The sequence below is a fragment of the Culex pipiens genome, chromosome 2 (genome assembly GCF_016801865.2).
Source record: "Culex pipiens pallens isolate TS chromosome 2, TS_CPP_V2, whole genome shotgun sequence".
Lineage (NCBI taxonomy): Eukaryota > Metazoa > Arthropoda > Insecta > Diptera > Culicidae > Culex > Culex pipiens.
In genome coordinates this window covers 5,347,456-5,375,123 of record NC_068938.1, presented here as the reverse complement: position 1 = coordinate 5,375,123, position 27,668 = coordinate 5,347,456, and the positions used below count along the sequence as shown (strand labels likewise).

The 27,668-nt window shown below is 36.8% G+C and overlaps 4 protein-coding genes across 4 annotated transcripts; 2 read left to right on the top strand and 2 right to left on the bottom strand.

Moving 5' to 3' along the window:
• Positions 1-185: 185 nt before the first annotated feature.
• Positions 186-5,817, bottom strand: LOC120418341 (1-acyl-sn-glycerol-3-phosphate acyltransferase beta-like). Its single transcript, XM_039580687.2, has 4 exons — positions 5,600-5,817; positions 5,334-5,538; positions 5,145-5,278; positions 186-809 (listed from the first exon to the last, which is right to left on the bottom strand). The coding sequence occupies exons 1-4, from the start codon at positions 5,628-5,630 to the stop codon at positions 253-255; spliced, it is 927 nt and encodes a 308-aa protein (XP_039436621.1). The 5' UTR covers positions 5,631-5,817; the 3' UTR covers positions 186-252.
• A 5,466-nt stretch (positions 5,818-11,283) lies between these two features.
• On the top strand, positions 11,284-13,326 carry LOC120417759 (uncharacterized). Its single transcript, XM_039579922.2, has 2 exons — positions 11,284-11,984; positions 12,262-13,326. The coding sequence occupies exons 1-2, from the start codon at positions 11,313-11,315 to the stop codon at positions 13,045-13,047; spliced, it is 1,458 nt and encodes a 485-aa protein (XP_039435856.1). The 5' UTR covers positions 11,284-11,312; the 3' UTR covers positions 13,048-13,326.
• Positions 13,327-15,805: 2,479 nt separating this feature from the next.
• Positions 15,806-27,120, top strand: LOC120417990 (zinc finger protein 436). Its single transcript, XM_039580239.2, has 3 exons — positions 15,806-16,043; positions 16,099-17,191; positions 26,013-27,120. The coding sequence occupies exons 2-3, from the start codon at positions 16,164-16,166 to the stop codon at positions 26,902-26,904; spliced, it is 1,920 nt and encodes a 639-aa protein (XP_039436173.1). The 5' UTR covers positions 15,806-16,043; positions 16,099-16,163; the 3' UTR covers positions 26,905-27,120.
• Positions 17,193-17,820, bottom strand: LOC120418002 (uncharacterized). The gene is made up of 2 exons (XM_052708159.1): positions 17,696-17,820; positions 17,193-17,638 (listed from the first exon to the last, which is right to left on the bottom strand). Exons 1-2 carry the CDS (start codon positions 17,750-17,752, stop codon positions 17,285-17,287), a joined length of 411 nt encoding a protein of 136 aa, XP_052564119.1. The 5' UTR covers positions 17,753-17,820; the 3' UTR covers positions 17,193-17,284.
• Positions 27,121-27,668: the final 548 nt, after the last annotated feature.

Genomic DNA, 27,668 nt, shown 5'->3' with positions numbered 1-27,668 from the left:
AAATCAATTTGGGCCGCATTAGACGCTTTACAAAAGCTTATCGCATCGTGAACTAAATCGTTACTGACCTTCTACCCGGCTTTGAAACGTTTTTTTCAGGACAGTGAATTTTGAAGCAATTAGCTTGCTAGACGGTGTAGTAATTGTGATACCGATTACGAGTTTAAATCAAAGGCAGATTTAGATAATGTTTTGTTATCACAAGTATTTTAAATTCAATGGCACTTTTGCATTGTGACGCAACTTCAATCTCTAATCACTCTTCTTGTTATCAATAATCGTAAATCTTGGTCGACTCTGGCGAACCCACCGCGAATTGCTCAAATTTCCATCCATTTCCGCCGAGATCTTCTCGTACTCAGCCAACATGGCACTTCTGGTCCTCTCAATCAACGCGTCCAACCCGTCCATCGTAACTCCCTTGGTCGGAATCGGTTCCAGCACCGACATAATCACATGACCAGGCTTAAACAAGTACTTCTTAGCGTCGATAAAGTACATGTGCGAAAACACGACCGGAATAATCGGCACCCCGGCCTGAATCGCCGTGTGGAATCCGCCCTTCTTAAAAGGCAACATGCCACGTTCCGGGAACCTCGTACCCTCCGGATACAGGTACATCTTGTGGCCCTTCTCGACCATATTGCGCTTGCACTTGTCCAGTGTTCGCATTGCCGAGGTTCGATTTTGCCGGTTAATGTAGGTGATTCCGGCGAGCCAGCCGGCCGGTCCGAACGGGATCAGGTAGAGCAGTTCCTTCTTGGCGATCGAGATCACGTCCTTTAGGATGTCCCACAGCATCATTAGACCTGGAAGAAGATGTTTTTTTTTTTTAAATAATGCAAACTCTACGCAAACTGTAGCAGGCTTGGCCGAACTGTTACGCTGTCCGCTTTGTGAGCGGATGATCATGGGTTCGATTCTCATCTGCTCCAGCCTTCCATCGGATGGGGAAGTAAAACGTCGGTCCCGGCTTTAATTGTTGTTAGGCCGTAAAGTCATTCCATGTTTGGGAGTCGTCTCCCTGCTATAAAGACAAACAACACACCAAACCAAGCCTGCTCCGTTGAAATCGCTGATGGCGCAATCCAAAGGTCGTCAGTTCGAACCCTGGGGTGGAAGGTTCCTTGGAGTAAAAAGAGGTTTGGGTGCTCTCCCCGTTAAAGCCTTTGGACTCCATGGTTCGAGCAGAAACTTGCAATAGAGACCACAAAAGATCTGGGGGTCTCTGAAGTGTTTTTTTTTTATTCTATGCAAACTTATCAAAATTGAAAACCAATTTAAGATGTTTGAATATACTTTCAATTGTTTGACACTTTCTTTTATGTTTTGCTTAAAAGCATTGGAAAACTGATAAAATTTACTATCAGACACTTTAGAAAGTAGCGTTCACTTTTTTTTCTTTTAAATGTTGTCTAGAAAACACGTCGTGCGTTACTTCCATACAAATCTCCATACAGTTTTGGCAGTTATCCATACAAAAATGCTTTCAAAATGCTTGATAATTTAACCCGTGTGATATATTTATGAGAAGAAGTCCAGAAGAACTAGCATTTATATTTTATTATTTAATTATTAGGCTGGTACAAATTTTATTTAAAGTTTTTCTTTGAAAAATATTTGCATCGGCCTTATTTACGAAAACAAAATTTGCCGTCTGTGGAGCTATAACATACAACGTCCAAAATTCATTTTGCAGTGTTCCATTTTTGTAAATCATGGCTCCGCAACTGTAAGTCAAATCTTCAATGTTTTTAAAGCAAATTTATATTTTTTTCGAACTGGAAACAAATGAAGCATAATTTTCCAAAATCAAGATTTCTTTCAAAATATTAGCTTATCTGCAAAATTATTGTGATTTTGATATAGCTCCTAAGATGTCATTTATCTTCTTTCAAATGTTCACAGTAATAATTTATTTCATAAATATTTATTTGCTGCTTTTTTTGTTGTGTAAAAAAATTTACAACAGAACGAATATTTTTTATATTTCTACTATTTTTTCTTAATGTATCAATTTGATCAGAAATATTCTCATTCTCAAGATATCTATTTGTGTAAGTAACTAACATTTTATGAAGATTTGCATGTTTAGAAATAGTGATACAAAATGGCTTTTTAGATGTAAAAAAGTACTCACAAAGTTTTTTTTAAGGGGTAACTTGACTTGCCACCCTGCCAATATTTTTTAAGCTTTGATGTTTTAGATTTTTTTACGATAGAAATCAAAAATCCAAGAATGTAAGCTTGTTGAATACATGTTTGTGAATATTTGGTGAAAGTTTGATGCAATTTGGATGATTTTTAGGAAAACTGAGTGGTCCATAAACAACGTTTTGAAAAATAGAGTATTTTGCTTTTGTAACGCAAGTTTCCCGTTATGAACCTAACAATATGGGTATCAAAATTCAAGATTTTAAAGCACCAACTCAAAACTGGTCTTTGCGAACCGGTTCCGGAGAATTCCGGGGAACCTACGGAGTGGTAAATACTTTATCAAACAAAAACCAGCCAAACAGGATTCAAATTACAGCGCATCCAAAACCATTTTCATTTATAATCACCAGAACCGATATTGGACCGACCTGACCACTTTGGCACCGGTTCCAAGTACCCCAGCGGAACTCGGAATATGGCCAACCACGCAGTTATTCCAGAATTATTTTCTTTCAAGCAATATGGGTGTCAAAGTTCACCATTTTTAACAAGGAGATCTATCATAATGTCCAAAATCAGTTTTGGACCAACCTGGCCACTTTGGAACCGGATGTAATAAGCTGTAAGATAATGTAATAATTAATCTATGTTAGAAATTCCATTGAATTGGAATTCTTAATAGCTTGACTTATAGTATGTTAAAATGTTAAAATGTCGTCAAAACTGACAATTTTTTTATGTTAAATATAATTTGTACCAGCCTCAAAATTATATAAAAACTTTGACATTACTTTGTCAATAAATGAACGAAACAATAAAACCACAAGACTAGTTTTGCTTTTTTACTGAAACTTTAAAAAAATGTCATAGTTTTTATATAATTTTGAGGCTAGTACAAATAATATTAAATGACCCTCAGCTCTGGTCGAGGTCAAAAAAAATAATTTCAAATTTCGAGCCTGTGTGGTTAGACCGAGCCACGTAGCCCAGTGGTAACGCTCCCGCCTAGTAAGCGGCAGATCGGGGTTCAAATCCCGGCTCGGACCAACACAACTGGTGATCTTTTCACTTCTGGATTCGATTGCTTAGTAAAGGGAAGGTAGTGTATCGTCACAAACTGGACCTTATCACAACACCTTAGAGAGGCGACCTATGGAATGTTAACATTAACCGTAACATGTTAACATTAAGTTGAGAATGAAATTGCCACTGAATCCGCTTTGTAAATGCCGGCCCCGATACTCTTCAAGGGTGTTCCCCCCAGGAACTGGGAAAGATTTACTTTTTTACTTACTTTGGTTTTTTTTTTATTAAATTGTGTCAAAAATGATACATACATTGTGCATGACTGTTACTGTAACATGTTTTTTTTTAATTTCAGTTGGTTTTTGAAAAAAAAAACATCCCGCAATTTTGTGTATTTTTATGAGTGGTTCTAAAATTAAAATTTTGAAAATCATAAAATTTCTTTATATAATTAAAGATACAAAAACAAATGTTATTTAATGCATCCAAAACAGTTTACAATCGCATCTTTTAACTTTTTTTTATAAGAAAAACTTAAGTGAGAAAATAGGTCAAAAAATTGTACCCGCACTGTAAATCCCTCTAAACGACCTAAGGGGAAGGGCCATCCATACCATCAATAAACCACGTGGACACTTTTGGGGGGGAGGGGGTTGACGATTGTCCACGCTCCATACAAAAATGTTATTTTTGTATGAAAATTTTCTACGACTACGGGGGGGAGGGGGTCGAGATTTCCAAAAAGGTATCTACGTGGTTTATGGATGGTCCCCTACAGGTTTACATAAATAATAACCTAAAACTGGCTGTTTCAAATTTTAACTCGAATCAGGAGTTTAAAAAAAAATATATAAAAAAACATAAGGAAATCGACTTTTTTCTGATCATGCTCAAATTTGGAGAAGCTGTTTATACTATCAAACCATGCAAGTACAGTTCAGACTCGATTATCCGAAGGCCTCGGAAAAAAATCACTTCGGATAATCAAATCTTCTGATAATCGAACTAAGATTTTTTTTCTCTGTCTTGTTTTTGTTTATTTCACTTGAGTATGATCCCAAACCTGCTCTAAAGTGATGTAAAATTTGTAATTCCAAGATGGTGGCCAAAATTGCGGTTTTGAAACACAAACAAAATGTATTTGGTATGCTAAAAGGCAATCAACAACTCAAATTTGACTAAAATGGGGTCGCAGAACTCGAATTCGATGTTAATAGTAATAAAATTTAAAAAATACGCAAAACATTTTTTAGATTCGATTATTCGATGTCCCTACAAACCTTCGGATAATCGAGTCTGGACTGTATCTTGAATTTCAGTAAAATTGGGCACCGCCCCAAAGTTTTGCCAAAACACCTCTTTTTTCAAATGGTCATATATTTGAAACAAAAAATGATAAAGCAAAACTCGACTGCTTTTTTTTAGTGGAAATTAAAGGACGCTGAATTTAATGGCAGATTATCAATTGGGATCATACTATGATGCATTTTGCGCATTGAAAAATAACATGCAATTTTCTAAACATACAAGTCTGAATTTATCGTCATCATCGTGTTCCCCAGACGATTTTACATAAGGATAATATTGTTTTGTTTTGTAAAAATTGAAATCATTTGAGATAACGAATTTTTAAGCTTGCTTATAATTTGCAACATAGACATTTTTTGAGCTAAAGATTTTTTATAAATTGAAAACGAATGACTCAATTGCATTTAAAACGTTTGATTTTATTGTGACAAGCAAACGTACAAAGTGCATTGTCGTAATATTGTTGCTCCAATCAATCAATCCTAATCTTATCGTATTAAGAGTCACACTCAACTTTTGATAACAAATACTCTTATGAAATCTTATGAAATTCCATCACTTTAAAACACTCCTTCTTTCCTATCTAAAGTACAGTGTAGAGTCGCAACATACAGATTTAGATAACTTAAAGCCACATTTCACACAAAAGTTACCTAAAATATCCATCGACGACTGGTGATTGGCCATAACGACCGCCCCTTTGGCCTCCTTCAGAACCCGTGCATTTCGCAGCTCCCAAGTGATCGGCAGCAGCGTGGTCGCGTACGACGATATCGTTGAGATTATTCTAAAAGTATTATTTTTTTTATTCTGATTAATTAAGCATCATGATTTAAGCAAACCTCGCATGCACGATATTAAGCGGGCTCAGCAGCGAAATCGGCGTCCAAAGTGTCGTCAGTCCTTGCGTGGTGAAGTAAATCATGCCAAACTTGGCGTAATACTTGAACTTGCTGCCATCGGAACCCACCTTGGTGGCCACTACCAGCCCGATCCAGATGGCCAGCGCGATCAGCCATATGTTGAGGTAGTATTTGAAGAAAAGTCCTTTGAAAAATAACGTTTTTATAAGTTTAACATCAAACTTCATAATTCAAAACGATCTTACCAACATAACTACACAGAAAGCAGTCACTCATCTTTCTTAATTTTCCAACGTTCAAAGTTCACAAATTTCGTCAAAAACAAACGCAAAAATACAACCTCCCCGTTCAAATCATCGCACAATACTAGAGGAATGAATTGACCACAGAATTTGAACCCCCGAAAAAAAACAGAAAAACACCCGAGCTAAGCTCAGACGAGTAAATTATTGATAATAAAGGTTCATTTCGTAAACTTGATAACCGCTGCAGCGTAGCAGGCGGTGACGAATTTTAAACGTTGTCGCGCCATTTCGACGCGTGAGTGATTCGCGCAAGTGTGCACGTCATAGAAGCTTGTTTGCCACGGCGTAACCATGGTGACCGTACGCAGTGAATTTCGTGCTTGGTTTTATTGTCTGTTTTTAGTTTTTTCCTATGTTCTGATGTAATGTCAATCATAAAACAATCCTCACTACTAGCAAAAAAATTTAAATTTTCAATAAAATTTAAACATAAAATAATAACTCAAGCAAACATAAAAATTTAATTTTATTTAATGCATTAAGTATGGGGGCCATCCAAAAATTGTTGCTGAATTTCCAAAATAGTGTCCACGTGGATTATGGTTACAAATGTATAATAGGGTCCTAAAGCCTTATGTTAAATTTTATGTACAACGATAAAAATCACGCTGAAATACCATTTCTTATCACTTTTTTCATTTTAATGCAAAACTAAATAAATTTACAAGACATCATTTTGTGGTCCTCTTGGAACGAGCTGTCAAGCAGGATGTTTTCTGTCAAAAACGGACGTGAAGTTTTTTCAGTTGTTTAAAATTGAATTAAAAATCCATTTTAAATCCTTTGTGGTCGCACGAAGGGTCATTGTACTCTGAAAAATAATCTTTGCCGTTTTGAACAATAATATCACCAACTGGGTCTTAAGCTTAAAATTGTGATATTATTGTTCTCAACGATAAAGCCCTTTGTAGGATCGCAAAGGATTTAGAATGGATTTTTCAATCAATTTAAAAAAATAACATCGCGGCCCTACTTGACAGAAAAGGTCCTACTTGACAGCTCATTCCAAGGAGACCAAAGTTGATCAATCGAAAAAATGTTTACAAAAAACAAAAAGTGATCAGCAATGGAGCACTTCCATTCGAGCACTTTTTGCTTTTTTCTACAATGTATTTCTTATGGAGCGAACTGTCAAAAACTGCTCGACTGCAGGTGCTCCATTGTTTTTAACCGTGTTTTTTCATACCGTTGGATATACAAATTGACATAGGGTTCTAGCCTTCTAGGACCCTAATAAAGCTTAGTTTTAGAACCCAACTGCAAAAACAAAATCAACGAGACGACATTTCATAATACATCAACTATGGTCCCCTTGGAACGAGCTGTCAAGAAAAGGCGCGAAGTAAGATTTTCAAAATTGAATAAAAAATCCATTTTGAACACGTTGTGAACAATAATATCAGCAATTGAAGCTAAATTTTAGGACCCAATTCATAACGTTGTAAATCGATAATTTTATCGTCTAGTGATAACGGGAAGGCTAACGAAACATAATTTTGCAAAGAATTTCATTACACTTCATTTTCTAATACTCAAATTTTCACTCTATCAAAATTTTAGGTAAAACAAATTCTAGTTTTCATTAAAAACATTAAAACATAATTTAATAATTTGTAATGTTTTGTAAAAAAATCTATAAACCAGAGTTTTAAGTAAAAATGACTATAGTTATGAATTTAAAAAAAAAACACACATTTTTTTTAAATGTTCAATTTCGTCATAATTTATAATATGGAAACTGACCATTCTAAACAAAAAAAAACATAAATTTTTAAGTTTAATGTGTTGAAAAACTATACAAAATTCTGCGTCGTTTGGGCTCATATTGTAAATTTTGAAAATTTGAGAATTATAGAAACATAGTATTCAGTGATAATTTGGAATTTTACAATAAAAACTGACAAGCTGAAAATTTACTTCCCGGGCTGACGGTAATAACAAAATTAATAATATTTCAATAACAAATCCTTTTAAATAACAAAAAGTGTTATTATTTTATTCTGAACTTCAACTTCAAGAAGAAAAAATAATAGACACATTCTCCGGCAATGTACACCTTAGGATGAAATTTTGAAAAGCGTGTATGAGCTATTTGGATATTTTTCCTCGATTCTAGACTACTTGAAGCTTCAAAAATCATGGTTTTCATTAATTGAACTTTTGAATATCATTATGTACAAGTTGATTAGTTATGCAACAATTTGTGATAAAATCAGCGTTTTAAAACATTTTTCTAAAAACTCCTGGTTTTCAGCGAAATAAAATCCAAAAATTATTCTTTTAATTGCATTTTGTAGGTTTTTAGATGTACTAAACGGAAATGTCATGGATTTACAGTTTATCTTAAGTTAAGTATTTTTTCAAACTAGTGTATGTTTACCATTTTATTGCGTTGCAACGTCACGAAAAAGGGACAGTTGTTTATGTCAACAGAAAACTAAACATTTAATCATTTTGATATTTCGGATGCTCTTTGATCTTGGAAAGAGCTTTCAAATGCAACCTAGAGCGACTAAATTGGTTGTCTAGATCCAAAGTTACAACAGGTTTAAGTTTGCGTTGCAACGTCACGAAATTTTAAATCATATTGGTCACATGGCAAAAAAGGTGTATGCGTAGTTGATTGTTGGAGATCAAAGGATAATAAATATTATATATGTTTTATATAATGTTTCCGAGCCTATTTACAGAAAAATTGTACATGGGTCATTCACAAATTCCGTCACTTAGGTTTGTAGCAACTCGAAAAAAGTAGGTATTTTATAAAACTTGTTGAGTAAATCAAAATAGACCGATGTTCACAATGGGGAAAAATTCTATAACTTTCAAATAAATAATCACGTGGTTACTGGATGGCCCCTTTATGATAAACTGATTTATGTGAGGGTTCATTTCAATACAACGCAATTATCGCACACCCTTATGTAGGCCAATTTACGGTGAAATTCACCAAACAATAATAATCACGTGATTCGATTGTTTTTTTACAAACTTTTGTCACTTTGTTGTTGGACGAACCCTTACCTAAATAAGTTGTATGCAACGTTTAGTTGTTCGCAATTAAAAATGTTATGTTGCGCAGGTAAACAGTTTTATTATTTCCTCAAATTTAATTTAAAAAGCACAAAAGTCAACAAAATAAGTTACGTTGTTTGCAGATCACCCCTTAGGGGCCATCAACAAACGATATGGGCACTTTAGTTATAAATTTCTGCCCTCCTGAAAACTTGAAGCTCCATACCTCCCTTCTAAAACTTCCACGTGTTTTGTAAATTTCCCAAAACGATTAAAATATTAAGGGAGCGTTCTTGCATTACGTAACAAAACATTTATATTTTTAGACCCCCTCCACCCCCTGGTAATACATTTCCGATACATTTTTTTGTATAAATCCTCGAACCCCGCCCCCCTCCCCCTTGATATTACGGCGTTACGTAATGCATGGACGCCCCATAACATGGATAGAGGAGGTGGGAGTGGGGAGGGGGGGGCTGTCCTTCGTGATAATGGAATAATACAAATATTTTTTTTACTTTGAAAATGCTTGGAAAACTTCGTATATCGTACTGCTACTGTGAAAGCGGTATAGGGGGAGGGGGGGGGGGTCTAACATGGGCGGGCCAATCAATTCACATGTCCTTGTACTGTCTATTAATGTCTTATAATAAAATCATAATCTCAAGTTGCTCAAACTAACAAAAACTATGATTTATTTTGAAACTAAAATTTCGTGACGTTGCAACGCAACGAAAAACCCTGTTTTCAAAAACAGTGCGTTGCAACGTCACGAAATGTTAATGGTCTTTAAAAATCGAGGTTTGATTTTTTCGAAAAACTAATAATTGCATTCGATTTGTTGGCCAATTTTACACTAAAAATGGAAGAAGAACTCCAAATTTGCCATTTAACAGAGCAGAGTTAATGGCGAAACATGAATTGGGTCAGGATTGAGAAAAAGTCACGCGTTGCAACGTCACGCTACATATTCCCCTCTCAAAAATAGAATATTCGCTTAAAATAATGTTTCAACATTGTTTCTTATAGGAAATTTAATGTACTTTCCGAATCTGTAATAAAAAATGTACCTTTTCTATGTATTTTTTTAGTTACAGCCGAAATACTGAAAAAAGAAAAGTCAAAGTGTTGCAACGTCACGGCGGAATGTGTCAATAACAGTTTCTGATAAAATAACAAGATTTGGTATTGAAGTGATATTATATTGAAATTGTTTAATAACACGCTAATAAGAGGAAATGTTATACATTTCAGAAACTCTCCTAATAATAAGATTTGTTATTCGTTTGGTATTCTGACTTAGAAATAAAATTACCATCAATCGCACAAATGGAAAAGTTTTTAAGGGTCCATAACACAATCTGTTATTATTTTTTCTTTTGTTAAATATGTTTAGATCTTTGGGATAATTTTGACCATTTTCGTCGGGGTCATTATTTTGGCCATGAAATGGGGTCCTTAAGCTAAAATTATTCTAAAAGTTGAAATTTTGAAAGTTGATTTTTTTTTAATTATTTGATATACCCCCTAAGGGACTTTGCTAATATTGGCTAGAATTATGGGATAATTTTGACCATTCTCGTCGGGGTCATTATTTTGGCCATGAAATAGGGTCCTTAAGCTAATACCCCCTAAGGGACTTAATTAAAATTGACTAGAACTATAAAATAATATTGACCAATTTAATCGTGGTCATTTATTTGACCATGAAATGGGGTCCTTAAGCTTAAATTAATATGATAAAATTAACTTTTGAATGTAGCTTTTTTTTAAATTTTGTTATATTCCCGAAGGGAATTGATTTATTTATTGAGAATTTTTGAAATTTGAATAACAAAAACCTGTTATTATTTTATTAGAGCGAGGAAGTCGGAGCTGACGTTGAAGTTCAAGCTGGAGTGAGACCTCGGAGACGGCATCGGATTCAGCTAATTTTCAGCAACTTTTACTTGGAGTCGGAATCTGTGAAGTCGGGTATTTTTGGAGAGCTGAAGTCGGCGTTGACGTCATATCCTGCATCCAGAGTCGAAGTTGTCTTCAAAGTATGGATTCAAAGTCGCTTGGAGGTACCCGACTCTGCAGCCCTGACTAGTACAAAAGAGTTATGGCAACTGCAGGTTTATTTGCAAATGGCAAATAAACCAAAACAATAACTTTTTTTGTTATGGAGACATACCAGTTCAATAACAATTTTTGTTATTATGCTGCTCCACCTCTCCGCTCGAAATAACAAATCTTGTAATTCCTTCATGATTCCTTCTGTGTTTTTGGTTTGTTATTGCAATAACAACATAATAACAGTTTAAGTTATTCTTCGAACAAATCTTTGTTATTGATTTTTGTCATTTTAACAACTAATCCGATCATCCCAATAACATATTTCGATCTTCTCACAATATCAAAAACTGACCTTCCCAAGTTATTTCCGTCTGCTCGGGTTTGAATTAAAAAGTAATTTATAATTTAACGTGAGTTGATTACAATGTAACAACTTAATACGGTTCGATGTGTCCCAGCTAAAAGTAAAAATTTCGAACAAATTAATTTTGTATTGTTCTTGATTACAAAAGGGACCTGTCTATGGCTCGACAAACCCAGATCGCTACATTTGTATAAAACTGCAGTAGAATTAAAAGTGATGTCTTCAGCTGGTGAAATTGTCGGAGAAACCTTCGAACTTCCTACGGAAATTTTGGAGGAAATTTTCTCGCACCTAACCATCGATCCACTTTGTAATGCTCGCTCGACCTGCCGCCGTTGGAAGACCATCGTGGACGCAAAACAATCCCTGGTTGAGAAGCTCAACTTTACCTTTCGGTGCACTGAGCCGGATACATTGGACACCGACTATCAACCGGAGATGGCTGATGTGCCGATTCGTGCAGCCATTCTGTCGTTGGTCAATATTGTTGAAATCGACGCGTGGTGGCCAGCGTTAGGTTCGGGATTGACGACCCTCAGATTGTTCGACTGCAAGGTGGCCTTGGAAAGGCTTGTGGACATGCTCCGTCACACCCCGAACCTGGTCAATTTGACGCTGAAATCGTTGGAGTACACCTCTTTGGAATGTGCAGCTCCGGATTTCCAACTGGATCGGTTGGAAAAACTTCGGATTAAGGAAGACTCCATGTTTGAAGCATTGATACCGATTTGTCCAAAATTAAAGCGGTTTTTTCTAGAGAGTGGTTATTCGGAAGATAGTAGAGATTCGATGTGCTGCAAGTTAATCAAAAACGTCCGTTTAACATTGGAGGAACTGGATTTCACTTTGTCGGAATATGGCAATCAGTATTTATTCGGTATTAATGAGGTATGCTTTGTCATAGACTGTGAATTGTCCAATCAATGTTTAACATCATAAGTTAATATATGCCAGGAAAATTCAAAAGTAACCTAATGCTCCTTAAAAACTAATTTCACTTGTACCTACGTTTACAGAGAACGTGGTACGTTTCTATTGAGAGTGTAAATAAGTTTTGTCAGAATACACTTTTCACTAGAATCAGTCAAATTTACTTAAATATGAATTTGAATATGTTCTCGTGGTTCTTTGTTATTTAAAAAAGTTTTTATCTCTTTTGTTTCAGGTCCAGGCCAAATCTGAACCAATCTTTCCAAACCTAAAACGGATGGACATTTTTTTCCGCGATGAAATTCGGTTGGAATCGGAAGGAATCTCGATAGCTCCATACCTGACAGCAATGCCTCTTCTGGAGGAGCTTTGTATTTATGCATCACACTGTGTTGAATTGGACGGTTTGTTCGCCACAAATCTAAAGAAACTCACGCTGTATGAATTTTACTCTAATGACCTGGATTCACTTGCCGCCGGTGCGCCAAAACTTCGCGAGTTACAGCTGGAAGGCGGTGGTTTGCCCTGGTGGGGTGACATTTTTGAAGTCATCGATAAAATTCCAACGCTACGATGTTTGGAAGTGTCGGGACCTGAACCAATAAGTTCCGAGCAGCCGTGTCTTAGCAATGCCCGGCCAAACAACCTGGAAGTTTTATCCCTGTACGAGTGTGACCGTTTCTATGCAAAGTCGCTTAACATTTTTTTAAAGTTGTCTTCTCAGCTTAAACAATTGAGTTTACTCAGAATGGATATGAATGATAAAACTATTGAGATTATTGGAAGAAATCTGTGCCAGCTGGAAGAAGTAGAGCTCGACATTCGTGGATATGTTGAAAAAGATTCCGCAAAGTTCATTATAATGTACTGTCTTAAGCTAAAGAAATTTAAAATTTACAACTACAAACAGTTTTACGAAGAAGCGAAGAAACTGAATGAAGAACGTCAAAGAAATCTCCTTGTTGAGTATGTTGAGTATAGCGAGTATGTTGATTATAGGGAGAGATATGATTATTATTAAGAAAATAATTTTATAAAATGTTTGTTCAGTAAATAATTGTCAAATAAATTTTAAACTATGAATAATACTTGAGCTTTCGTGCACGAAATGTCCCTTATTTTATTTCATTCTATCTGCTTGAAACTTTTATGTTAGGCCATTGCAAATTTAATTGTTAAGTTTTGTCCCCCTTCCCCCAACTTATTTTGCAAACAAAAAAATAGGGAACACAAAGTATACTTGACTGAAATTAAAATTTCCATTGAAAAAACTTGTAAAATCGTTTATTAACTAATCAGAATATATCTAAGGTAATTTCTCAAAAGGACATAACCTTGCTTGAAAATGCCCAATGTTACGTTCTATTGTACGTTACCTTAGATGTTGTATAATGTTAGGACCCAAATATTCTAAATTTGCTAAAATATTAAAAAGTTTTCATTTGATTAAAAATATTCTACACAGCACAGCCGGACCCTAAGATGACAGTTTTTGTGAGTTGCGCGTATCCACCGACAGATGGCCAGTGGGCCTCGTCGGAGTCCGCCCATTAAATACGCAACTCAAAATTTGCATGGGAAACTTTTATTTCGTGACGGCTTTCGCGGCACGCTCTCTTCAACTGTTCTAGACAAATATTTGATCGTGGCGTATCTCTAAACAAGTTTTTCAAGAAAATGATTCCAGACTGCTTATTTTGTCGTTTTAAACCGAAACAAGGCAAAAACTATATTTAATTAAACTATCCGCCATTTTCAAAAGTATGGCTAGGGAATATCGAAGGCCGCCATCTTAGGCCCACTGGGCCCACAAAAAGAGGTACGCTCAGTTTGTATGGGAGCTGTCAACATGTTCCCGGGCTGATACAGCATTAGTTGTGATTGTGATTGTGTTAGTTTCCACCAGCCCGGGAACATGTTGACAGCTCCCATACAAACTGAGCGTACCTCTTTTTGTGGGCCCAGTGGGCCTAAGATGGCGGCCTTCGATATTCCCTAGCCATACTTTTGAAAATGGCGGATAGTTTAATTAAATATAGTTTTTGCCTTGTTTCGGTTTAAAACGACAAAATAAGCAGTCTGGAATCATTTTCTTGAAAAACTTGTTTAGAGATACGCCACGATCAAATATTTGTCTAGAACAGTTGAAGAGAGCGTGCCGCGAAAGCCGTCACGAAATAAAAGTTTCCCATGCAAATTTTGAGTTGCGTATTTAATGGGCGGACTCCGACGAGGCCCACTGGCCATCTGTCGGTGGATACGCGCAACTCACAAAAACTGTCATCTTAGGGTCCGGCTGGTTTCCACATATTTTATTTTTTCAATCTTGACTTGAAATTTTAAATTTAGGTTCAAGCCAAATTGTCCCATATGAATTAAATATAGTAGCTTTATTCTGCAAAATCAGCCATTTTTACTTATTGCGTATTTTTATTGAGCCGAAGCTTTGTGGGGGCTTTTTTTATGATCAAAAGGGCAATTTTGTTCACCCATGCAATACTCCATACAATTTGGCAGCTGTTTGTTGGTATTGATGAGAACTGTTCAGAAAAAAATATGTGCACGGATTTAACTTGTTTATAGTTTAAATTTTTTTAACAAAAAACAATTAGGCATAGTAAGTGATTTTTTTAAATAAATTAACTCAGAAATTACGAACTCCTCGTCACAGTGTCCTGGTGCAAACAAAGAATGAGCTCGAACTGTCACTGTCCCAGCGAAATATGTTAGTAGTCATCGGGCGGTAGGCCTTCGAAAAACCAGCTATAAGTCGCTTGTCAAAAAAATAAAACTGTTGCTAGAAAGAGAAAGCAAATCTGATGCAAACAAACCAACTTCTGCAAAACAACTAGACAGGAGTAAAATGCATTTAACACCCTTTTTTTCATTCAAATGTTGAAACCTTTCCTTGTACTTTAAATTTTAATATTCATTTGGAGTTATTTGATTTTTTGTTTTTAAATTGTTCTTAGACTATTTCTGCTAATATTTTTTTGCGAAAAGTTTAGAAATTTGCTGAAATGAAGCGAGTAAAAGAAAAACAGAAAGTTGAAGTTTCTTAAGTCTTACACAAACATCCAGCATTTTGCAATGCCAATATCTCAGCAACTAATGGGCCAATTGGGTCCTAAAATGAAGCTTAGATTGCTGATTTAATTGTTTACAGCGATAAAGCTTATTTTTCTGAGTACAATGACCCTTTGTACAACCACAAAGAGTTTAAAATGGATTTTTAAATCAATTTGGAAAAAATAACCACGCGGTCCTTCTTGACAGAAAAGTTCCTACTTGACAGCTCGTTCCAAGGGGACCATAGTTGATCCATCAAAAAAATGTTGTCTTGTCAATATTTTTTTTTGCTTTAAAATGAAAAAAAGGGGTCAGAAATGGTTTGTTATCGTGTTTTTTACCGTTGTACATAAAAATTGGCATAGGGCTTTAGTACCCAATTTTAATAATTAACAAGCCTTTTTTGGGTGTTTTTCGATAACCCTGACTCAAGGCGGTTTCAAAAACACCCAAAAAGCAAAAACTGGAAATTTATTGGACCTTTTCAAAAAACTCAACTTTAGATATTAACTAATATCAACGAAAAAAATATTTAAAAACTCAACATTTTCTATTTTTGGTCACCTGCTAGCCCATAGTGCAACTGAGTCATTTTGCAGAATCCACCTCCCCCTTCACGCGATCAATATTTTTTCTATCGTTTTTACCGTTTCTCCTCCTCTTCTCGTTCGCGTCATTTCTGTCAAATTTAATTCCAAACAACAACAAAAAAAACTTTTTTTCAGGAAGTCCTCGGAGTTTTCCCAAAATTCCGCAATCTTTTTTAAAATTGGCCAAAATTAAAAGCTTTATGTGGCCGAACGTGATGTAAAACGGACTCCGTCCGGGGATGCGGTTCCACCGGTGTCCGTCGAGTTTTGTGTGAAAAGTTGCAGGTTTCGTCTCGTTTGTGTTGATTCTGAGCGGATTTTTGTTTACGTTTTTGTCGATTAACGTCAAGCTTCAAAGGTAGGGTAATTTTGAACATTTGAACGGATAAGTTTATCATTGAGATTGCTTGCAGTGTATTTCAACGAGATCGGAACGGCCGATGGCGCCGGCGGCCCCGCCGGTTCCGGCCCGTTCCTGATGGAGGTGGTGGGCCAGCACGGCGGGACGACCGCCTTTCTGGACATGGACTTTTGCCGGCTCTGTCTGGGCCGGGACAAGACGGGCCTGATCAGCGTGTACAGCGCGGAGGTGAACCCGTCCGGAGATGGGGACGAGTCGCTGGTGGCGAAGATTTTGCGCTTCTTCGAGGTGCGGATCTGCGAGGAGGACATTCTGCCGCGGCAGATTTGCCAGCAGTGTCTGCTGCAGACGGAGAGCTGCGCCGAGTTTCGCGATGTGTGCATCCGCAACGATCAGAAGTTGAGGGAGATTATTTGCTTTCCGGAACCGGCGGCGCCGGAAGTTGTGGAGGGGGAGGGGGAGCAGCAGCAGGCGGTGGAGTTGAAGGCGGAACAGGTTCCGCTGGCTGGGGAGGAGGATGAGGATGAAGAGGAAGAGGAAGAACGGGAGGAGGTCGTGATCGATCCGGCGAACAACTACGAAAGCTCCAACCAGAGTGCACCGGAACCGTATTCGGAGGGTGAGGACGGGGATGATACGGCACTGGCGGAGAGCAGTGATCTGAACGACGGAGGGCTCGGGCTGGTGCTGGACGCCAACACGAACGATTCGTCGGAAGATCTACTGGAAGTGATGGGCGAAGATTTGGCGGACAAACAGCTGAAGAAGCTGGTCCACATGTGCCGGTACTGTGACGTGGCCTTTGCCCTTCCGAACGCGTGCTATCTGCACGAGACGCAAGACCACGACATTCTGGCGCCGTACGGCTGTCAATTTTGTGAGTTCAAAACCGCCAACCGGAACATGTTGATTACGCACATCCGCGATCTGCACGGAATCGACCGGCCGTACATTTGCATCCAGTGCAACAAGGGCTTCCACCGGCGGTCGGACCTCAAAAAGCACACCTTCGTACACTCCGGAGTGCGGCCGTTTTCCTGCGACGAGTGCGGCAAAAGCTTCTCCAGAAACACAAACCTCACCAAACACCTGCGAATTCATTCCGGATTCAAGCCGCACAAATGCAAGTTCAACAACTGCTCTAGGTGAGTTTTAAACAACTAAATATCATTTATTTCAAGCCATCACCACTAAAAGAAAAACACGAACAAAAACAACCAACTCAACTATCAAACCCCTCAAATGACAAACGTCTTCTGCTCAAAGAAGCACTTGTAAAAGTTAAAAGTCTTCTCCAGCGCCGTTCCCTTCCGCTGGGTGCACCCATTAATCACCCCCGGCAGCGAGTCCACCTCGTGGCCATCCTCGTAGAACGCCTCGAACCGCTTCCGCTTAACGGTGCCCTGGCAGTCGATCAGGTTCAGCCGCAGCAGCACGCACTGAATGACCTTCTTGGAAACGTCATCCGTGCGCGTCACCAGCTCGGCCAGTCCGGCGTCGGCGATTTTCGGAGCGTCCTGAAGCCCATTCCGTTCCACGCACGTGTCGTAGTGGGGTTGGATCATCTGGATCTGCTCGTTGGTGTGACGGGCCTGAAAAATCGACGAATTTCAAGCAATTTATTTAAAAATAATAGAAGCAGAACTTACACGACAAATTGCTAGCACTGCCAACAGCAAACAGATCGTTACTTGCACCCTGGACATGTTGAGTTTCGTATGAGGCACCTCGATGTTACGGATTTAACTTCAGTTGTGAGCAATCTCCAGCGGGAAGAACTCCCTTTTATAATCGTTCACAAACTGAAAATGCTTAAGCTATTCGTTACAAACATCATCAATTTCGAATGTTTTCTCGAGGAAAGTAATTTTTCATACTTGAAACAATACAAAAAATAACAACAACAATGGCCCTGAAAAAATAAGGCAAATTCCTAGACATTTGTCGATTGGCATGATTTTTTCTCTCTTGACTAATGATTCAAATGCTGAAGTTTAATTGGTTTGGAAATTGAGGTACAGTACTCATTCGGTAACTGGGCTGAGAACATAGCCCAGTCATCGAATGCTGCTCGCTAACTGGGATGAACGAATAATAACGAGGAGACCATCGATGCATAATATTTTCCAGATGAAATATAAAAATTAAAAGTGACTCAAATTTATTTACAATGCTAACTTTTTATATTTCTTTAATTGTGACAGGAATTTAAATAAAAATTTGAAAAAGGTTTTTTTTTATTTATTGAACATGATATTTGCATCTATCAACCACTCAGTCGTTTCGTTTTTTTGTTTTGTTTTTTTAAATGAGCTGCTTTTTACCCAGTGGCGGTACGATTTTTATTTCGTCGATTTCTGTAGATCTGAACAAAACCTACAAATTGCTTTCAAAAGATTGCAAAAATGTTGCGCCGTTCCAGATAAATCGACAAATTTGAAAAAACGTTACGGATCGCGTAACAATGTTTTTGGTCCGTTTATATTGTTATGCTTGGATTGAACTAAACGGCACAGCCGACGAATATCATCGACTGTCATTCTTGATATATTGAACTGAATCACCCTGTACAATTGATTATTAGTAAACAAACACAAATAAAAAAAACCTTTGGGGAAATAGATTGAGGTTATAGAAATTCAGACCATTTTTTTAAACTGCTTGTAATTTTAGATAGGTAAGTCCGATCTTGAAAATTTTTGATTCACAAGAAAATTCATTTCAAAACCTTTATAAAAATATATAATATTTACGGATTTCATGCAAAAACCACCCTTTTTTGCAAATTGTGAAACTTATATGCAGCAGTTTTTTAAGCATAACTTTGGATGTGCTTTACTAAATCTTATAAACTTTAAGAAGGACTTAACGGGACCCCAAGACGAATCGAATGATTCAAAATCGGTTCAGCTGGTGATTCTGAGTCGATATGTACAAATGAAGGTATGTCTAGGAGGTCTAATTAAAAAAAAAACATTTTTCGAGTGATTTTATTGCCTTTCCTCAGTAAGGTGAGGAAGGCAAAAAGTGAAATTAAAAACCACCAAAAACAATTTTACCGTGTATTATTTTTTTCAGTGTAGTTCTTATCCATACCTACAACTTTGCCGAAGACACTAAATCGATCAAAAAATTTCTTCAAAAGATACAGATTTTTGAATTTTCATATACCATTTTTGTATGGACAGTAGGATGTAACAAAAATGACTTTTTGGCGGGCATTCAAGGGTTTGTTCCGGTGGGCATACTGAGCCCAAATCCAAAATATGAGCTCGATTGGACGTAACAGGAGCTGGCGCTCGCCCTTCAATTTTAAATGGGATTTAACCCGTAAAAAAAGTTTTTTTCAAAAATGTCACTTTTCGAGGCATATTGGCCACTGAAGCGTTTATTTTCAACATCATTTACGTATAGGCCAGATCCTTGCGCATCTTTTGGTATATATAACATTGATATTTGGAGCACCCTGGAGTTCGGTACAGACCTTCAAATTTTGGCATTTTTTCGAAAAATCGGCCCCGGCAAAATCAAATGGCGTCTAGGGCGTCGCGAGCCGCGACGCATATCTTTTTTGCCGGGGCCGATTTTACGAAAAAATGCCAAACTTTGAAGGTCTGTACCGAGCTTCAGGGTGCTCCAAATTTCAATGTTATATATACCAAAAGATGCGCAAGGATCTGGCCTACACGCCAATGATGTTGAAAATAAACGCTTCAGTTGCCAATATGCCTCAAAAAGTTACATTTTTGAAAAAATCTTTTTTTACGGGTTAAATCCCATTTAAAATTGAAGGGCGGAGCGCCAGCTCCTGTTACGTCCAGTCGAGCTCATATTTTGGATTTGGGCTTTTTATGCCCACCGGAACAAACCCTTGAATGCCCGCCAAAAAGTCATTTTTGTTACACTCTAATGGACAGCTACCAAATTTGTTTGGAAAATTATATGGACAACTTATGATGCAAAATGGCTTATTTGGGCATACCGAAGGCACCAAAAATATTTCAGCCGGAATAAAAAAAAATAACATTAAAAAAAGACCATTCCATAGAGAATTGCTCAGTTTTAGAATAGTTACGCAAAACATCCTGAAAAATCATAGATACATATTTTCAGCGGTGAGTCTCGGAACCAAAAAACCTTCAAATCAGCAAACCAAGTTTTCATTTGATATTAGGATGTCTTCAACAACGTTTTAAAAATGTCTTAGTATTTTTCATTGAAAGCTCAAATAATCAACATTTGCTGAAATTTGTTTAGCCGTTCCGAAGATTGGATTTTTGAAAAAAATGTAGTTTTTGCGAAAATCTAAAAAAACGCAATAGGTAATGAATCTAATTATTTTATTTGAAAAACTTTGCAACGGTCTTACCTATTTTTAAATTTGAATTTTTTTTTATCTCAATTTTCCAAATTTCTTAATTTTCGAGTTTTAATTTTTTAAGTTCCCGTGAATATAATTTTTTAATATAGAAATAATATTTATTGCTAAAAATTCAAATTATCGTACTTTTTCCTTTTTTAAAATTTTCTTGAAAGTTTTCGCTTTTTTTTAATGTCGATTTTTTTTTTAGTCAGTTGAATTCTAAATTTTTTAAGTTATAAGTGATATTGTTTAAATTTAAAATCTTAAAGTTTTAAAGTTTTTTGAATGAAATTTTGATAGTTTAGATTTTTTGAGCTTTGAATTTTTGAATTTTGATAGGGGAGCTGGGGGTAAGACGGCCGGGCGGGGTAAGACGGCCACCCCACTGTTTTAATAAGTATACTAATGAATATTACTACAATGTTTAGCAATACTGTTCCTCATGCTAAATAATGCATATGGAATCACCTTTGCCAAAAATATTGTTTGAAATAGTATAAAAATAGCTCAAAATAAACAAATAATTTTTCATGAATAACAACTTAGGCATTTTTGTTTGATAACAATATGTTTTCCTGTCTTCAAATATTTTTTCATGTTAAATTGAAGTTTTCCCTAGATTATGTCCCTCGAAAAAGTTTAAAAAATGCGATGAGCTATTTACAAAAAAAGTTTAAAAAAAATAATTTATTTGGGGGCAAGACGGCCACCTCCTCCGGGGTTAAGACGGCCACCCGTATTTTGTAAATTTTATTTGATATAGTTTATATTTTTGACGGTTTTTGATGATTAAGACATATTTGTAGATAAGGAAAAGCATTTTCAGTAAAACTATACATTTTTAATCAAAATGCTGTTAACTACCGTTTCGACAACATTCTTTACTGTGATATAGCAAAACTCATTGAATAGTATGAAATCCTATCAAACTTTTCATAAAAATCGCTTATTTAATATTGTTTACATAATTTTGATTTACTTATTCTAATCGAAATACACAAACTAATTATTTTGCATCAAATTGTGTTTGTTTTGTAGTAAAAATTCACAGTTTTTCATAAAATGTGGTCGCAATAATATGAAATTCACTGAGCCAAAATATGAAATTTTTTAAACAGCATTTTTCTTCACATTTGAAACCTGTTTTTTTTCAACCAAAATAGTTATGATGTTCAGAGAAGTCTGTTCAACCAACCATGTAGGTATTTGGGTGGATTCAGCAAAGTTATTAAGTCAATTTATAGCACTGACCGTCTTACCCCACATGGGTGGCCGTCTTACCCCGCGTATTTCATATATATACGATTTCAATTATTTTTTTTTAATTGCTGAAAATTGGTTTTTAGACCAACTAATGTATGTCATTTCTATAATGGACTAGTAGTAGAACAATATGTACGTAATTTGATATCAAAATAATCTGTTGTGTAAATTTTATTAGACTTCTCCCTTAGGGTGGCCGTCATACCCCCATCTCCCCTATTTCTTTGTAAATTCTCAGTAGAGCGAAACCTTGGATGTAAACAAGAAGCTTGTCCTACTCTTACTCAACGTGAACTGTCACTAGAGTAAGTGAGATGAACCGTTTGTTTACATCCAAGGTTTCATCCTTTTGAAAAGTTATTAAGTAATTCTTGATTTTTTTCAATTTCAAACTTTTATATTTTATTTTGAATTTTCAATTTTGTCGTTTTTTTGCAATTTTTACGCTGTCCAGGCATTCCCTATGCCAAAAGAAGTCATTTTACATCATTCTCTGTATCTGTACCTCAGATACTTACTGTCGATTTTCAAAGTTCAATGAAAAGAATATAGAAAATTGTCTCTACTTTTCATAAATATTTCGTTTCATTCAAGAATTTCAAAGTTTTTAAGCTCCAAAAACAAAAAAAAACGAATATTTATACGTAAAAAAAGCTATAACTTGAACCGATACATTTTATAAAAAAATAGCAAAAAGTACTTTTCGATTCAAAACTTGCTTTAAAAATGATTTTTATTCACGGTCCAAATATTCGATATTTTCCAAAATACACTATTTTATATCTCTTAAACCAGATTTTTCACTATGGCTCAAAGGATTTATTTTTTAGTCCGCTGTTGTAAAAAATACGTACTTTAGGAATTTTTTCTCAAGATACAATTACATACCCATTTTGTATGACAAACCCCCAAAATTGTATGGAGACTTGTATGGAAAAACTAATTGTGAATAATAATTGCTTCTTTTGGTATAGGGAATGCAAGGGCATGATTACACCAATTCAGAAAATGAAAATGTATAAATCGTGATAAAATGCGAATTCGTCGAGAAACCATTTTTAATTTCAGAATTTACGGAATTTAAATTTTCTGAGTTTTTTTTTATGGTTTTTCGTCATTTTGAATTTTGTAAGTTTTGATTGCTTCATTTTATAAACTTTTAAATATCGGATTTAATTTTTTTTATGTGAAATTTAGAATTTTTGGATTTTGATTTGTTTGATTCTTGAATTTTTAAACTCTCAAATTTTTGGAAGGAATTTTGAAACATCCCTGGGCCTTGTAAAGTCAAGGGGCATGATTTGATCCTAGTGCATTTGTTAAAATTTGGGTATACATTCTTTTTTATAAGCACTATGGACACCACTTCATGCTACGAGAACTCGCTTTGCCGCAGCCCCAGGGCTTAAGCGTTGACCGATAAGCTGTCTTCGTGAACTAGGTAGTTCTCCGATAGTGAAAATATCACAATTGCACAAGACACCGCTGCTTCTGTGACTTTTTCACTATCACAATGTGGGATTTAGGTGGGACTTCAGGATAGAACAATTGATTTGTTGCTTAGCATTAGCATTTAATATAAATCTATATCCTTTCCAAATTTATTTGATGTTCAAGTTAGCTGCAATTGTTAAGTTAGAGTCAATAAACTTTGATTGATGTAGAATACTAGGCATTCTTTTATGTCAAATTGTCCATAGAGTCTCGATCAATCAATAATGTAATGATATCGGACAAAATTCGTTGATCTGTTGAACTAACGGTTTTCGGATTATGGTTGTATCGACCATTGTTGCGAATCGAGGAACTACGGATCTTTTGACGTAAATGGTCATTTCTTTTTCAAATCTTGATTTCTATCCTATTTATATATCAGTTCATACATTTTTATTGTTTTTGATAGAAGTAGTACTACAACAGTTAAAGGAAAGTTTAGTTTTGAACATTAAGTTTAGAGGATTTAAGATTAAAGTTTAGATTTACAATCCAAAGTAGTTAGCAAATGAATATTTGGACTTAAATGAATAATTGAATAAGTTGGACTTATGAATAACACACAACTGTGCATTTATTCTAGAGTCAGATCCATACAGCGTCAGTGTTTATTTGGTCGAAGTGTACTAATTCATTGGCAGATCTGATTCTAGTTGTAATGTACGACAAGACTACTGACAGACGTGACAGGACGAGGGCCCAGTTTAGAGGTTTCAACATCAACGATGTGCGGCTGGATCACCCTCCCAAAAAAAAAAAAAAAAAAAAAAAAAATTGGAAGGAATTTTGAAACATAAGTGTGAATTTTTGAATTTCTGAATTTTTGAATTATTTGAATTTTTGAAATTTATTATTTTCTAGTTTTTTTGATTTCTTAGTTTGTTTTTTTTTATATTTTTGAGTTTTCGGTGTTTAATTTTATTTAATTTATAAATTTGGATTTTTTTATTCTGAAAATTCATAAATATTGCTACATTTAAGGTAGCATAGAATTATCGAATAACCAAAGTATGGTTCTTAAATTTGTGAAGTTTCGAATTTTTCGATTTAATTTTTGTTAATTCTTTTAATTCTCATTTTTTCCCAGATTTGTATTTTAGATTTTTCAAATGTTGGAACACATGCCTAAAATTTATGTGTTAATAATTTTGTGAATTTTGGAATTTAGTCGATGTCGTGCTCTTGTCTTGTCGCACGTGCATTTTGTGCCAAATTAAGTTAACATTTTCTGCAGCTCACAATGCCTCAACTTTTGAGCTTCACAGATCCCCAAAATTCGATCTCAATCCTGAGGTATTCAACAAAAACCAAAAAACAACGTGCAATTTTTGTCACTTTTCATATGAAAAAAGTTTCAATCTTGTCGTGCCAAAAATTGATGTAAGTGCGACAACTTGCCAAAGGGATTTCAGGTCAGTACGAGTTTGACACACGAACATGCCCGACAATCATGAACATTTGTAATTATAACTAGGGACTTCGGCAATCAAACTCAACCAATCTTCGGAACAATGCTCAGAACGGTCAACTATCAAAACATGTTTGTTATTGTTTATATGGTCAAACATTAAAACACGTTTTCTCGTAACTTCAAAAACCGACGTGCGACAAGTTAGCACGACAGTGTGGTTTTGTCAATTTCCGAGTTCTATAATTTACAAATCTCGGAGTTTTTTTTTTTTCGTATTTTTGAATTTTATAGGGGAAATATACCCTTTCTAATCAAACACCTATCTTCGTCATATGGAGAGTTTGATGCTCGATTAAAGCTCCAAAAATACTATTTAGGCTGTAAACTTACCAGCAACAGCACCGCCTCGAGTAAGCACGCAAATGTATGCCACTCACTGGCCAAAAAGATCAAATTTAATGCACTTTTGATCATAATTTCTATTTTGCGAGACCATTTCTCATCATTTTGGTGGCACACACATCCACACGCAAGATCAGAGGTTGACTGCTTAACGAAAGTCGCCATCAATATCATTTCACTTGCGCTAACGATTTCAAAGCGCTTAAGATATAAAATTGCTTCCAACTACCGGCAACATGTTCTTTTGACCGTTACTTAGTCACTCACTTGATAAATAATCCCGAAAAATGTGAATAATTAGCAAGCACCATAAAAAAAACAAACGTTTCAATTTTGACCACCCATTCCAAACGAAGGCTGAAGAAAACCGAGCGAGAAGCGAAGGCAAATAAAGAACAAAGGGTGGCCACCAACACCACCAGCAGCGCTTGTGGTGTTGCCAGGAAACTTTCTCTATAAATGCTACTTTTCGTGAGTGTTCGCTCAAAATTTCATCAATTTTGGCAGCACTAAGCAGACCCAAACGAGCGTTGGAAGAAAAAAAGAACTAAGCTGAAAATAGAAAAATGGGCGTGGCCCAATGCACACGACTGATTAGAATGCGTTTTTGAAATATTTTTTTAAAATGCTTGTAAAAAAAATAGCATAACTTTTAATAAAAGTGAAAATAAACAGAAATGTTCACAAAAAGTTGTTCTACTCGTTGGTGTACTTGGTTTTACTGAATTTCAAGGAACACTCCAGATTATCCAGCATCATTCAAACAAGACCGCTTGTTAGGCTTAAAATGGACATATTTCCCCTATTTTGCTTCTCAAGCTTCGGGTAACTTTTTCTCAATACTCGTAATGGGAAACAATACCTGACCTCCCCAGCTACCATTTAACACTATGGGATTTGTAAAATAGTTGCCTCGGAAATAGCAAAATAGTTGCAGCTGTCAAATTGCTTATGCGCCCTTTTCAAATGTTGCTCCAGAATTTTGCTATCTATTTTTTAAATTTAATACTCAACAACTTTTTTTTCCTTCCAGATCCTTCGCCAACAAAGCGGACCTCGTGCGCCACCAAAACATCCACATGTCGCTGGGCAAGCAGTTTTCGTGCGCCAAATGCAACAACACTTACGCCCGCAAGGACAAACTGCTCAGCCACGAACGAATCTGCTTCGCCAAACAACACCAGCAACAACAACTCATCCAAATCCTGGCCCCAACGACGACAACCACGTCGTCGACCTCGATTCCGGCACATTTTGACGCCGGGGAAAACATGGTCATTTCGCTCGATCCGTACCGCACGGAGATTGATCCGGCGTCGGCGGCCGGTCCAACCGAGGACGATCCGGGCATTCCGAACGCGGCTCCCGTTTCCGCGATTTCGTCCTTTTCGAATGTTATTCGTGAAGAACTGTCCACGGTTCAGCCGAAGCTGTTTTCCTGCGCAAAGTGCCCGAAGAAGTTTCTGTCGAAGAACACGCTGCACACGCACCAGCTGACCCACTCGGACGTCCGGAACTACCGGTGCCACACGTGCGACAAAAAGTTCATCCGGAAGCGCGAGCTGGACCGGCACCTGACGGCGGTCCACTCGAACCACAAGCCGTACGAGTGCAAACAGTGCTCGAAGCGATTCTCCCGCAAGGACAAACTGCTTAGGCATGAGCGGGTTCACCGCGAGGACCGGTTGTTTGCGTGCGGGGCGTGCGACGCCAAGTTCCTGCGCAAGGAAGCGTTGGCCGTTCATTCCAAGGTGCACTGCACGGCGGCGGCGGAGGCCGGAGTCCACGATCCGGCGGTCATCATCATGATTGGCCAGGGACGAGAGGGCGACGTTGACGATGCGGACGACGAAGAGCGGCACGAGCTGCTGCAGCAGGTTCTGTCGTACGAGGTGGGAGGGCTCGAGGCAGCGGCCATGCTGTGATGAGCTGCGTTTTTGTCTGTGTTTTTTTTTTATAATAAAAATATTATTTTTTAACTCTTAGACGATGTCTCTTTATTAGTGTTTAGCAGTCGCGTATTTATTATTCAAGAATCTTAAATAATCGGTATTTGCATGCAAAATTGGTCTCAACCACGTGTCACAGGTGTAAACATTTCTTTCGGCGTAAATAAACGATGGTATTTTCTTGTGATTAAACGTTGCGTTTCAATTTCGTTGAAAGAACCACCCAAAAAAAAGTAGTCTGCTCAAAACCGGAAAATCCGCTCTGCGTTAATCATCACCGGTTTTTGTTTACAGCTTCTTCTAATTTATGGATCGGACGCAACATTACTTCTGGGAAATAACTCATCCAAGCAGCCGCTGCCGGATTCGTTGTGAATGGAGAAGACGTCCAACATAACGACGCACGCGGACCTGCCGAGCAGACTAAATGTCAAGGTGACCTATGCACAAATATAACAGAGCCTACTACTGCTGCCGCCAGTTTTGTTTGGCAAAACTTTCCGCGAGCTTCTTCTCAGCTGGGGATGTGCGCTGGCTGGAAGTGCAGCAGCGGGTGATTTTTTTTTCTTCGAGAGACAGGTTCGTTGTTTGTGTGGTCGTTGAGGTCTTCCAATCGGATGCCCGTCACTGTCGCGGTGGCATTCTTGTCAAATTGCCAAACGATGACGGGGAGGAAATTGAAAATAATTTACACAAGTTTTTGTTAGGCCGTTTTTAAAATAATTAAATACTTTTATGAC